The sequence below is a fragment of the Glycine max genome, chromosome 12, assembly GCF_000004515.6.
Source record: "Glycine max cultivar Williams 82 chromosome 12, Glycine_max_v4.0, whole genome shotgun sequence".
Lineage (NCBI taxonomy): Eukaryota > Viridiplantae > Streptophyta > Magnoliopsida > Fabales > Fabaceae > Glycine > Glycine max.
In genome coordinates this window covers 37,479,024-37,494,331 of record NC_038248.2, presented here as the reverse complement: position 1 = coordinate 37,494,331, position 15,308 = coordinate 37,479,024, and the positions used below count along the sequence as shown (strand labels likewise).

Below are 15,308 nucleotides of genomic sequence, written 5' to 3'. Positions count from 1 at the left end.
ATTTTCTTACTTTTTTTTTATTAGTTGAAAGTCAATTTTATCCTCATTTTTCATTATTGATATAAAATAAAATAATTGGATGGTGCAGATTAAAAATTATCAACTGAATATTTATTTGCTTAAAAATATGTTAAGAATTACCATATATGAAACTGTTATTTATTTTTCTCTTTTTTTTAACAGATATTACTTGTTCACTTACGCACACCCTTTATCAGAAACCTTGTTTATATTCGGTAGCTGAATTTCGCCACAGCACGCAGTTATCCAACTGGATGTAAATTTTCTGTGTTTATATTTACCTTGCATGTAAAATGTTTTATAAAGTTTTTAACTCGCATAAAGCATGATGTCGGTGGGGTACCATTAATACAATTAAGCGTGCAAGTAAGAGTGTGATTATTTTAGATATAATATAAAATTTTAAAAAATATATATTATTAGAGTCAATAATTTTATCATAAACGATAATTTAAAACTGAATGAAAATAAAAAAAAAACTTGTACATATATTTTAATTAAATTTTATAAATAAATAAATTGATAAAGGTCCAAAATTAGAGTTTGAATCTGGATACCAATCCTAATATTTTGTTTGCATTATAACTGAAACAGGGAGAAAAGAAAGAAATATAATTAATAGAGATAAAAGAAAATTTCAATAAAAATATTGTATTGTTTGGATGAATAGAAATAAGCAGTAAAAAGGTGGAGAAAATTCTCTCTACTTATTTACTTATTTAAATACGTGGAAAAGAGTAAAAAGAAATAAATAAATTATAGAAAAATATTTTTATAATAATTAAAAAAGAAGACTTTACTCCATCTTTTTTTCTTAATAAAAAAATAAGTACTATATTTTTTACTTTTATGTTCTAAAAAAGTAAAACAAACAAGAATTACAAAGAGAGAAGTCATTTTCTTCCCATTAATTTTATGTCAAATTGAGAGGAAATTGTTTTGATGAGTTCTAAAAAAAAAATCTCAAGTTTTTTTCTCTCCAGTACATAGTGAAAAATTCATCTTTTTATTTGTACTTTTTTTTCATTTCCTTACTCTATTTTTTACAAGGACGCACTGTAAACCGTGCAAACAGGTTTGTGTGTGCCTGTGTGCGTGGGGAGTGGTGGGGTGGGGGGTTGAACATGAAAGGATCTTTGCTGTTCGGTAAACTAAAGTAAACGTACATCGAGCAACATGTTTTCTATATAGCTTCTCAGGGTTTGCTTAACATAAATTATAGTGAAATGGAGACATGTCGTATTCTAATAATTTTACTGCTTGAGATATAGGCACAAAACAAAACAGGTGAAGCCAACAATATGTGCAATTATAACTTAAGTTGATTCACTCATTTCCTACCTAGAAGGACAAAACTTGAAAATGATGACCAATCCTTGCGGGCCTTTGTTCATAATTTCTGGATAGTGCACGCTCCCGCCACAGTAGATTGGGACAAAAATACGATTAAAGAAAATAGTACGTAGGAAGATTTGTCACTAAGTACGTCCAATTTTGCAATAAGCCCAAAACTAGTTTATAGACAGGCTAGACAAATAAATTTGGGTGTCATGCACACACTGAGGTCATATTTTATGAACGAACGAACGAGATCAATGGGTCAGTGAGACAGCGACACAGTGAAAAAGATAAGCTGCATGAATAGAAAGTTCAGCTCGATGGGGTTGCATTGATATTGCCAATTGAATAACTCTACTCTTTGCATTTATTTTTTACAATAAATAGTTCTTACAATTTAAGGGAGAAATAAAAAAAGGAAAATGCGGAATAAGAATTAGTCATGTAAAAAATTTATTGTTAACGTTGTTGTATTCTTAATTGTGAACTTTATATCCGTTAATGAAAAACTAGGAATCCATTGGCTAAGCAAGAAACACATAATCACATATGTAACAGGGGTTAACTATTTCTACGCACCTTTTAATTAAGCAATATTTAATTATACGTACTTCCAAGAATTTATTCATATATAATTAAGATTAAGACTGCTTATATGCAAAGAAAGAATTGCATATAGTACTCTCTCTTTTCTAATTTCTGTAACTAGGTTTTTGTTACTCTTATGAAATCTCAAGATACTCTTATAAGCTTTGGTCTTTAACTAATTCTTGGTAAGAGTCTTGGTCATACTGAATGTTTCTTACTTCTCAAGGACGTGTCCTGTAGGTAAGAATTACATATATGTGACTTAAAATCTAACGGATTCTTATAAGTTCATTAATCAATCTATCCATATAGCTTCTTAATTAATGATTTAGCGGCTGCTAAACAAATTTACTGCTGTAAGAATAACGTATACGTAAAAAAAACATTGTGCAGGAAATGAACATTTTTTGTATATACGTACGTAATTAATGCAATGTGGGAGAATCTTGCAAGAAGAGATTTGGTACTAGTTTCTTGGTTGAATTGTCTAGCGAGGGCTACATGCAGGAGCAGAGCAATTAAAGTCGTGGAACCCCCCAGCCCTGCCCAAAGTCACATGAATTCCGAGACGACAGAAGAAAGAGAGTTGGCACTTGTCATCGTTATCGTTAAAGTGGTCACAAACTCACAATGATAAGCCTCCAAACTCCATAATACGAGGTGGTCTTCATCCTTGTCTCATTTGCTGCTGAGCTATAACTGCGCGCTTCGTATGCTTACTTATCATGCGTGCGTGCATATGGAGCACTGTCACACCTTGTTTTATTTAGGATATATGGCATGGAACAATTTTAAAACTAACAAACTCCAAATTCTCTTCTCGTGTTCTTTCTCTCTATATATGGACAAAGTTTCTTTGAAGTTAACAAAAACAATTTCTAAATCATACATCTGAGGATGCATTTACTATTAAATTAAAGTAAGTTAAAGTTATTCAAACCATAATTTTAATTAAGGTTCCAAAACTAAGATCAAGTTAAAATACATGTTGGTGAAACTCACTAGTGTAGGATCGTCCTAGTAATGGGAGGTTGAGATAGATACATGAAGGCTTAAGTTTGATCTTCATTGCTGCTATTGTAAAATAAATAAATAAACGCATGTTGGTGCATTACCAAAATAAAGATTAACATCACCAAAAAACATACATGTTGGTAGATTAGGTTAATACTTTAGGTTCTTTCTTTTGGTGTAGAGGTTAGTTAGAGCAAGGGATGCTGGATGTAGAAGCCTCTTCGCAATTAAATCAGCTTACAACTTCTTAAAGGCACGGGTATTGTAAAGAGTCAACTCTTGATTTCTTAGTATGTTGTTTTAAATTTTTTTAATTTGGAAATGTTCTCATCCTCTAAAAGTACTTGCGTTAATTATCTTGACGGGTTAATTTGGATGGGTTGTCGAGTCAAGTTAGAATTTGTGTAATAGAGGAGTATTACCTCATGTGTTGGTACATGGACGGATGGAGTAGGGCGCATGCAGGGTCCCTAGCTCCCTCCCTTGAAATTTATAATGTCTAAATATTTATATTTTTAAATTTGTTAGTGTAAATTTTTTTATGTTTATTGCTATTAAATTAATAATTAAAGTTAAATAAGGTAAAATTTTGGAAAATTAATTCTATTTTTTTATTTTAATAGTAACTAAGGCTATAATCTTAAAAAAAAACTAAGGCTATAATCAGTATAAAATTATGTTGTGTCCATTATAATAATGGTTAAGCTTATTACCATTTAAAATAAAAACTAGTAATAATTTTAAGTGTAAAATTAATAAATACTTTTTTTTGGAAATTACTACATTTATAAGAAGTTAAATATTTAAAGAATTATAAAGGAAAAAAATTCAAACTCCCTTTTAGTAAACTTATGCATATATCTTGTATTTTATTTGGAAGAAAGATAGTAATCACTTATTTTTATCTTGAATGGTGACGAACTAGCTAGTTTTCATATGTAATATCTGCATTGATTGGTTATCAAGTTTAGTCTATGAGTAAAGCAACTAAAATCTATGTATTAGGTCCACCAATAAAAAATCGTCCTTGTTGGTTATATTGGGGTCTTACCTAACAACATATTTTGGCACGTTGTGATTTAGTCTATTTGGATTATGAAAACATATTGTGTTCCAAAATATTCTTTTTTAATGGTGGTGACGGGTTAGCAGGTTATGTGGGTTGAATTGTGCGAATTAAAAGATTGAATGAAATGATCCGAGTAGCCAACCTATTTTAATAAGTTGATTGATAATGCATGAAAATTAAATTTATGTGTTACACTTTTTATAAACGCAAGTAGTAAAATGAAAAGTCTATGTATCGTTTTCCTAAAGGACTTGTTTAATAATTGACAATTTACATATTTGTTACTTACTAGACAAAAAACTATAGAGCAAACTTAAATTAACAATGATTAAGGTTTAAAAATTAAGGTGAAAACTTGAAATAAAACAAATAAAAAAAGTTTTTTTATTTTCAAAGATTTAAGATACAAACAAGAATGATGTGAAACACAATAGAAGGGAATGATTGGGGTTCGACTTCATTAAATCACTCTCTCATACATAAATAAACTATTAATTTATGTTTATCATTCCTTTGTTATTATCAACTCATAAAAATGCTCAATACCTAATTTCTTATAATAAGAGCCTAAGTCCTATGACTAAACTATCAATCTCTTGTATAGCTTAGCCAAGTTATTTACTTTAAAAAAAAGAGTCAAAGGTAACCAATGAGTCTTACTTAGACATGGCAAGAAAACCCGTACCCGTGGGTACCCGCCCGAATCCGTCCTGATTTTGACGGGTAATACCTGAGTTGACCGGGTATGGGTTCGGGTTCGGATTTTCCCCGATAACCAAAAGTCGGGTACGGATACGGGTATGGGATTACTAGACCCATCCCGACCCCGAACCCGAACCCGCCCCGCCACTTAAAATCTTTAGAATTTTTGCATAATTTAATCAAAAGGCATATAATTTTTATTACTAGTTAATTTTATTTTAAAAATTTTACATAATTTAATATTATTTTCTTAACTATTTATGTTGACACACGCGTTATAATAAATTTATTGATATATAAGTAGTTAAAAATAAATGTTTAACAATCAATTTATTTTTTTCTAAAATCAAATTTTTAATATTTTTTTACAAAAAAAATATTTTTCTAAATGGTGTGTGAAACGGGGTTGGGGATACCCGATATCCGACGGGTACGAGGATGAGACAATAAACTCAAACCCATCGAGTATCGGGTTCGGGCATGGGGATATGTTGAGGAGTCGGGGTAAGGAATTGGGGAGACAATACCCGTATCCGACTCGCCTCATTGCCATGTCTAGTCTTACTCTATTCTTAGCAACAATACCCATTAGGTGGTCTTCTCCGTTCATAATTCAAATATATTTTCTAATCACATTTAAACCATAAAATGAAGTAAATTGGTGATCAAATCAAAATAAGTATTAAGTAAATAAAAAAACACTTAACGGTGAACAATAAATATTTGTTAATAACTCAAAAGATATACATGAATTTAGGTAGGTTTAGTTACATCAAACCATAATCAAGGGGAGCTTAGCTACTCATGGATGAAAAGGGCTTCAAAATGGTAAAGTGAAGAAGGTGAAAAATAAAGAAAGGCCCGCGAAGTCTCCCTTATCCCAAAACCTAGGTCTAAGAAGAATGATCTATTCTATTGCAAAAGTTCCTTTTAATGCTTTATTTTTCTATTAAAAAAGTGATAGTGCAACATTTCTGACCTAGCTAACCAATATTATTGTATGGCCAGAGCTTCATTAATGAATACTAGAACAACATGACTAGACGAGACACCCTTGTGTTAGCTGGGCTAGAAGTGTCTTCAAAATGTGGTGCTCTCTGACTTGTTTTGGTTGGGCAAGAGCTTTTTCTCGCTAGGCTAGGAGCACTTCGAGACTAAAATCTCTCTGGCTGGACAAGCACACCACTATTTGGCTAGGCCAGAGTTCAAAACATCTTCTTTACTTTGATTCTTCTTCCTTCAATAGTGAGCTTCCAACCTTTTTCACTTAAAACATAGGAAAACATAATTTTTTTAAATAAATTCTAACTAAAAAGGAAGAAAAAAAGACTTTAAATAAGAAAAAGATAAGATAAATGTAATTATGTGTGCCCCAAGAAGATAAGCATGTAATTATCACTTTGATTTGTACTCTTTTTTTCACATTAGAAGTGAAAAGAGAGAAGAAGTGGAATTAAAAAAAGAGAGTAAAAAAGAATTATAAATGGCGGCTAAATCATTTTTTATCTACTTCTTTTATTTTCCTTTTCAGTCAACGCCAAAATGTGTTCATCGGGGTTAAAGTATTGTGCATACTGGTGAGACACCGCTCATAGCCCATTTTGAAAAATAAACCACAGGTAATAAGCCTGGCCCATGGTATATTTGACATATCCAAAGCATGTTGGTCTATGGACCAAAAACCAAGCTGGCAACTCAGGTCACTCTCAAAATCACTTAGAATTGTTAATGGATCATGGTAAGAGTCCCTAGCAAGGGTGGGAGCCCTACAACTTTCTTTTTTAGAAGAAAAACCTTGTTTTTATATATAAAAAAATATTGTAACCAAGTATTATTTGAGTTCGTGTACTCTTAGCTAGAGTTTGTTTCGGATGTATAGAGAAGCAGAAAGAAAAATAAGTAGGGTGGGAAAAAGTAGGAAATAAGAAAAAGAATAGAAGATGATTTTTTAGAAAATTGTTTGGATTGAGAAAAATTAAAATTGATTTTGCTCTCTTCACCAGTATGGTTAGATAAAAATGTTAAAGACATTTTATCCTTTTTACGACATAATTAAATATAATATTCTTTTCATTGATAATTAAGTAATTGGTAATTGAATATAAGAATCAAAATTAGATTAGCAAATTCACTTGTATATAAATGGCTTAATTGTTGAAGCTTGACATGGCTTATTTTCAGGATGGATTTGTTTGAAATTAAAAGTGAAATAGAGAAGAAAAAGATAGGAATTAAAGAAAAAGCATAGATATGAGAGGAAAAAAAGAACTGTGAAGAAAGGAAATAAGTAAAGAAATTAAACAAGAAATCTATGTTATTTGAATGGATTAGAAACAAAAAGTAAAGAAGTGAAAAAAATCCATTTATTTTTTGGTACATTTGTAGTTCTCTTTTGTACATTCTCTACATTTATTTGGATGAGTAAAATTGAAGTAATAAGAAATAAATAAAATATAAAAATATTTTATATTAATTAAAACTATTTTTTATTCCATTATTTTTTTCTTAGCATATAAAATTATTATTATTTTTAAATAATTTTTGGTTATCAATTTTTTTTAAGAATTTAAAACAAATAAATGAAAAAGAAATAGATTAACTACCTCCCATTTTATGCCAATTTAGAGGAAGTGTTTTCCGGAGGTTTCACAAAAAAAACACTTACCCTTACTATTTTTCCTCCCATTCAATCGATGAAAATTTAGTATTTCTATCTAATTCCTCTCATTTCTATTTTCCTTCCTTCTCATTTTTTTTTATTTGAGCAAGCAAAGCGTAAGTGAAAATTGGGAGATAAATTAAGTCAGTGTCATCAACTATATATATATAAGTCACCAGGCCACTTAATTTATTTATTTTTATAAGTATTTTGAAATAAATTAAATTTAAACATATGACATATTAATTAAGATTAACTAATTTAAATACATAATTTTCAGTAATCCTAATGAGTTGCTTATTTTTATTTAAGAAGGAAAGTATTTTAAAAAAATTATCTCTAGTTAGTCATAAACGGGTAATCGTGATCCACAATTTTGCACAATATATATGAATATATCCAGTTAAAAATAAAATAACTAAAGCGTGGACATTAGACCTATTAACATTTATTATTAAATTTTTAAAATAAAAAAATTACACATATTAACTAAAAAGTTTCACATATTCCATTTTTCTTTAAAATAAAAAAGTTTCAATTTTTGGACCTCAGTTTCTGTTGGCCTGTTCCGAACATATCCTTATACGTTGTACGCAGCGAAAAAAGTTGCGCTAAAGTAATAATATTATTAGGAATTTAGGATGCTGACTGTTGTGTTGCAACAAAAATGAGGTTAAAAAGAAAAACAATTTATTCATTCATTGCAATAAGCCCACGTGCAAATCATGGAAATTACTGGGACACCAAAGGTCCACATCGTACAAGGAAGAAAAGTATTCCTCAGATTCGTTCACCAAAGGGGCAAGTAATTCGTTTGGAACAAGGGACATGTCTGTCAAAAAATTCTCAGTTGTTACTGTTGGCTGCAATGCTTCTAGAAACGCAAATTCATCATTCTCCAGAACCAAATTTTCGTTATATTCCATGATGGGCCCTGCAGCATCTGAACCATGAAAATTACTACCATTACCATTATCTAGCATTGGGGTCTTGGAATTGGAAATGCTAGCTGCATTTGTCTCTGTCCAAATATTCTCGTTCACGTCCTCTAAGCATGCTTCTAGAAAATCGAACCCGTCTTCCAGTAAGAAATTTTCGTTAGTGACAACTGTGGTATAGTCCGAGGTTGTGGACGAGAATTCTCTTGGGGACAAAGGGACAGAATCAGAGGTTTCAGAAGTTGTTATTGTAGAACTACTGTGAAAGAAACCAACTTTCTGAATTTCCTTGGATCCAGAACTATTTGATTTTGTGGCTTTCACTTTTTTATTGGGGTGAACTGTGTTCTTTCCAAAACGTTTTTTGAGAGTGGTGTGCCAGTGGTTCTTTATTTCGTTATCTGTTCTTCCGGGTAAATGAGTGGCAATCACAGACCATCTGCAAGTGAAGGAAGAAAAGACAAAATTTATATCCCACTAATAATAATAAAACTTATATATAGTTGTATACATATATTTTGTTACTATATATATCCGTTAAAATATAAATTTCTCTTAGATAATTTATGTTGGTACTTACTTTTTTTCTAATTATAAGAATTTTTTATCTAATTCCCGTTTTTAAAATTAGAAAAGAATTTTATAAAAAAAGAAGAAATAAATTTCTAAAAAGGTCTTAGAGGGAGTACTAATCTATAAAAAAAGAAAACTTTTATTATTATCCAGATTATTTAAGCAAAAATTCAATTCTAATTTAAAAGCACCACTTAAAAAAATAAACATGTATGAATTACTTATAAGTTTTGTCCCAATTATTATTGTCATATTAATTATGAGTGGACTTTGCAAGATGCATTGGTCTGTAGGTGTTGAAGTAAGGGAAAATCTTATAGTTCCCCTGTCTAGCTTTTGATGCTGTACAATGTTGTGGGAAATTTAGTTTAGCTTGGAATGTGAGAGCATACTTGTTACCCAGCTTTTCGTGCAGTCTGATTATAATCTCTTCTTCTTCTTTAGTATAGTTCCCTCTTTTTATGTTGGGCCTGAGATAATTTAGCCACCTAAGCCTGCAGCTCTTTCCACACCTTGCCAGTCCTGAAAATCAATGCACCAATGATATTAATTAGTCCTTATACCATGAAATTCTATAAATCTGAACTTTATAAAGCATATCTTTTTCACTTATATATTATTCAATTTATTTATTTTTACTCACACTTACACTTCAAAATGATTAACTTAACTTAATTTTCACATGCATTTACAAGTATATATAGGATATGTTGTTTGATTTAATTACCTGCAAATCTTGGGAGTTGGCGCCAATTCCAAGAGCCATAACGAGTGATATAAGCTATTAACTTGGCATCTTCCTCTGGAGTCCAAGTGCCTTTGTTAAGTCCACTTTTGTGAGAGGAAGATGGAGTTCTCATATCTGATGCTGTGTTGGCGATGTACTTCGTTCGTGTGTGTAAGAGAAACAATAAGAAACAGATGATGGACGATGATGTTGTTTCCCTCTATTAATGTCGGACCAAAATCATCGAAACCTTTACTTATTTATATATAACTACTACATGAGTTCCTATTGGCAAAACGTGTTTCATGCCCCTTAGAATTTCAATAAACTAAATAATTATAAAGATTCCTCCCAATTCTGCGTCCATCATAGCAATCATGTCTTAACAACCGAGCTTTGTGCCAAGAAAATGACGAATTTGGAACAATTAATAAAGACTTGATCGAGGATGAAATTGTAAATTGAAGGAATTTTGTCAAAATATAATACGCGTACAATTTGAATATATATGGTTTGATAGATGTTGATTCATATTGACTCGTCACTCGTGAGTCCTAGCCTGACAAATTATTATATTTTTCTGGCCCGGTTTAACGAATTTATTTATAAGTTACTAATTTTATAATCCAATTCAACTCTCTAGGGATTGTATAGCAAGAGTATTGACTTGTGAATTTATATTTTTTCTTGAAAAATGTATTTCTTATTTCTTAGCAATATAAATAATATAGCTTATAGAAAAATATATATAATATATGTGTGAAATAATTACTTTTTTAATACATTATATAATTTAATGACTCGTGATAATATTATCATATTTTTAAAACTAATATAGTAAATATAATGATTTTATAAGCAATACATTCATAAGTCTCGACTTGATGAGGCCCATAAAAAAATATATACGAACTCAATATAATAAAAAAATTAAAAGCTCATTACAGAATAATGTAAGAGTTTAAAAAAATTAATAGATGTTTGATGGGATTGAGTTTGGGCAAACATGCTTTTAGACTTTTTATTAAGGATTGATTTTCATCCTTATAATTATGTAAATTTTACTTTTTAGTTTGTGCACTTTAATTCTGAAATACTTTTAGTTTCATTTTTTGTCTTTATTGTTAATTAAAAAGAACTTAATGTTATTAGCTGTTGAGGATGTGGTGTTGAGGTAGCGTTGACGTGATGTGCACTTTAGGTTCTAGTCCCTTTAAGTTTTTCACTATTTTTCCGTTTTGTTTTATATACTTATACAATTTTTAAGTTTCGGTCCCTACCATTAGAAACAATTTGTTTTAGTAATCCGTTAAACCAACCTATGTGAGTTGGATTGACTTTTTTTTAACTTACTGTTTTTTTTTTCTTAAACTATATTTAACACCTACACTTTTATGACAATCTTTTAATTATTTTTTATTAGTAATCTTATAACATTATTTTTATTATTTATAATTATATTTGATTAAGAAATTTAGAAAAAAATTGAAGACAAATAAAATTATTAAATATATGGGATGATGGACTAATTCAACCCTAGCATATCTCACCATAGGTTGGATTGGATTTGAATTTTCACCCCAATACAAAAAGAAATTTTATGTGATTCAACTCAATTTTTAGTAGATTTGGTTAGATTAACCGTTTGAGATCATTATATTTTAATTCTTATCCATATGTATGTCTTTTCTTCTTCTTTCTTTCCTCTCTTCTTTTATTTTTCCTCATCAACACCCATTTCCTTCTTTTATTTTTAGATTATGTTTCTTACAACTAATTTCTATTGACTAAATCAGATAATAACCGAGGTTGTAGAGTTCAAATACATTTCCTAGACATGAGGTAGGACCAAAATATAAAGATTGTTCAATTATTTGGACAAAACATAAATGATAGTGCAAGTATAACAATTAAATCATAAAATGCCACACATGTCAAAGGCAAGTCAATATCACATCCATCATCCTTTTTGGTGTTAAATATTTTTTAACAGAAAAGAACAAAATCAAACTATAAATGTTTATATAACCAAATGAATAATTAAAATATTTTTATTAACTTAACCCATATTTTTTATTGGACTAATCAAGTTAGCCAACTGAACTTAACCTGATTCGATATCTACCCCCAACGTATAAAGAGAATATCAAATTCTAACAATTAATACTTTCTTTCATATATTTCTCATCTTTATTTTTTTCTTTTATATTATTTCACCTTCTGTATCTTTCATTTTTTTTTCTCGATTTGAAGCGAGTCACTTAAATAATTTCTAATATATTGTTTACATATTTTTTTAATCCTCGTAGTATATGATAATTTTTGTTTATATTTTTAAAAGTAAAAAAAATATGAATTAACAATATAAAATAATTTTATATTATCATCTAATTATAAATAATGATTTTATCATAAATTTATTAATTTTTATAAAATTATTTTAAAAAATGATAGGAAAGTAACAAGAAGTTTGCTTTATCTCCAATTCACGTGCGGCAATTCACGAACAACCATTGTGTCTAAATGCGTAAAATCTAACGTATAGAGTATGACGTTTCCCACTTAACTGCGAGCCGCCCCTGTTTTGATGAAAAATGGTTAAGCAGAAATCTGGATTCTTTCGTTTTTCACTGCATGTTTTGTTTGGACTAATTTTGAAAGAATTTAAAAATACTTTTATTTTAGAAGTAACATTTTTTTTCTTATTTATTTCCCACACTGGAATTTTCGTTATAAGTACATTAAAATTTATAAATATATTTACTATTTGAAGCATGTGATGGAGTATGTAAGGCTATGATTGATTTAAAATTTTTTTCTGAATTACATGTCATGCTGATTCATATGCAGTTTACAATTCCATCCATTAAAACTCAACAGTTTTAATGATCAAGATTATACGCGTTTTCCTGAAATGATAAACGACCCGTATCCTTCTAATTACTTCCACATTTATAATTTTATATCTACTAACATAGATAAAAAAAATATTTTATTTAATTTTAGATGTTAGTTTTATATTTTTATCCTTTTATTTGATATTTAATTCTTTTTATTTTTGAATAAAGTTTATTTAATAAAAAGTGTGATCTATTAAGTGAAATATATAATTTTTAATAAAATTTATATGAATTTTATTTAATATTAAAAAATTATATCTAATCGTTCTCATGTAACTGTGTTAGCTCACAAATAGTAATGCTACGTACTTATGAACAAAGAATACCTTGTGCCATATGTGCATGCAAAAATGTCAAGTAAAAATATAAGAGAAGTAAGGAAATAATGTTTTTTTTTTTAAGAAAGTAAGGAAATAATGTTGATTACATATATAATTGCATATAATATTATTTTTATTGAAAAACAATTTTAAGCATACATATTAAATTATGTGAATGTTTTGTAACAATTTTTTCAAGAGAAAACAATTTATTTTTTTAAAACTCTTTCACAAAGTTGTCAAAAAAATATTTTATCAAATAAAATAAGTTAAACTCACATAAAGGTAATATTTGTTTTAAACATTGTAAATCATAAAAATTATTTTAAATTTAAAAGTAAGATCTTTAAAATTAAAATGATCACGTTTCTTAATTAATTTATAATTACTTTAACTTAAAAATTACTTTTAAATTAAAACTATTTGGAATATTGTTGTGTGTTTCAAGACTAAGAATAAAGAAATAAAATATTAGAAGGTTTTAAAATTATTTTATTTAAATTATTTTTAATACAAAATTCTCTTCTTTTTTTTTTTTACTTTCTAGGACTTTTATAAAATTGCATTCGTTTAAGATTCTAGTTTTATAATAAGAGAAATTCAGAATACATTAAGTAAAATGCTACTTATTTAGTCATAATTAATTAATACACTCACCTAGCTAACACACTACTCTACTCTACTCACGTACATATAATTTTAAAAAAAGGATTATTCTCATGTATTCCCCATATGTTTAAAATGGCTGGTCAAATTGGGGGTAAATAAAGTGTAATAAAATAATTGTTTAAGCCAGATATTTAAATTTTACTCATTTTGTTAAATTCGAAATATTCCTTTTCATAAAAAAAATTCCTTTCTCAAATTTTTTTACAGATTTCCTTTCTCAATTATTTCCCAACATTTAAACAAAGGAACAACTGTATAAAAAAAAGCGGAGATGATATATAGGGGTGTGAATATGTCAGACTAAGCTTTAAAAGGCCTAAGTCTATCTTACGATGAATTTTTTAGGCTTGAGTCTGGCCTATAGCCCATCAAAGACTTTTATTGTGATTTGGTCTGACCTTTTTAAAAGCCTAGCCTCATAACCTTTTTAAAAGCCTTTTTATATTTGTTTGCTTTGGGGTAGAAACTTAATAGAAAAGTTAATGGAAAAAAAAACGTTAACTATAATAGAAAAACCAATAAAAATAATGAGTAATATAAATGAATACATAACTCACATCTAAATTGTAATTAAAGTCTTGATTATAAGAATAGAAGTTATAGAGCAATAATCTGTAATCAAAGTCTGTTGGTTTGAAAAAAAATTAATTATATCCAAAAAATAATATATATATATATATATATATATATATATATATATATATATATATATATATATATATATATATATATATATCGGTCTATTAAGCTTATAAAGTTTTTTAACAAGTTTAAGTCTGGTCTATTTAATTTAATAAGCTTTTTAAAAAGTTTGAACCTAACCTTTTAATTAAATAGGTCAATTCATGTCAGACTTTATATAGATCAGATCGTACGTCTTTGTAGACCGGTCCGACCTATTCTATATATAGGGCTCTTGAATTTTCTAGATTTGTTCTGTCTTATGTGCTTCACGAGATCCTGCTTTTGACTTTTCTAATATTTGCTCAGTCTTAAGTGCCTCACGAGATTCTCATGCTTTTGAATTTTCTAATATTTTTTAACAAACTTAACTAATCACTATTAGTTACTTTCTATTTCTGCAAAAAAATTCATCCTGCCTTTCTTGGGAGTTTCTATGATACAACCTAGCATTCAACTATTTGTCGTTAATCAAAACATACAAGGTGAGTGGTTAAATTAAAATATGATAAAAAAAAAAAAAAGCCTCTGGAATCTAGACATCCTATAACTATGATTAGATCGTACTATTGTAAGGGATATATTGGCCTCTTGTGGTCCTTTCTGTTTTTATATGTTTCTTTATCACAGTTAGTAGGTTATGATAATTTTATACTTTGGTTAGTTTAAACAAAAATTAACTATTGGACAGATACAGGGTTTATTTGGGATAAACTTATTTAAAAGTACTTCTAAAAGAATTAAATAAAAATAAATAAATAATTTTTTTATAAATTAAAATTAATTTATGTATAAGTTAATTAATTTGTAAAAATTCTTTCGTATAATTTCTTTTAAAAAATAATATGGTTTCTATAAATTAGTTAGTACATAAGTTAATTTAAATTTATGAAAAAAATTATTTCATTTTTTTCTCTTCTTATTTTTCCTACTAAAAATATTTATGAATAAATTTACCCAAATAAATCCTAAATCGAATGTAATCAATAGGAGCTGAACATTAATTAGGGCTTTATATGTCTAACTTTTTATCATTGCTTATTAGTTAGACTCATATATCCTCCGCTCTCTACAATTAAAGGGAGCTTGCTCAAAAACAAATGATGTAT

The 15,308-nt window shown here is 28.4% G+C and overlaps 1 protein-coding gene across 1 annotated transcript; it reads right to left on the bottom strand.

The window, feature by feature from the left end:
* Positions 1-8,064: 8,064 nt before the first annotated feature.
* Positions 8,065-9,877, bottom strand: LOC100811124 (transcription factor MYB15). The gene is made up of 3 exons (XM_003540284.4): positions 9,630-9,877; positions 9,295-9,424; positions 8,065-8,768 (listed from the first exon to the last, which is right to left on the bottom strand). Exons 1-3 carry the CDS (start codon positions 9,760-9,762, stop codon positions 8,090-8,092), a joined length of 942 nt encoding a protein of 313 aa, XP_003540332.2. The 5' UTR covers positions 9,763-9,877; the 3' UTR covers positions 8,065-8,089.
* Between the last annotated feature and the right edge of the window lie 5,431 nt (positions 9,878-15,308).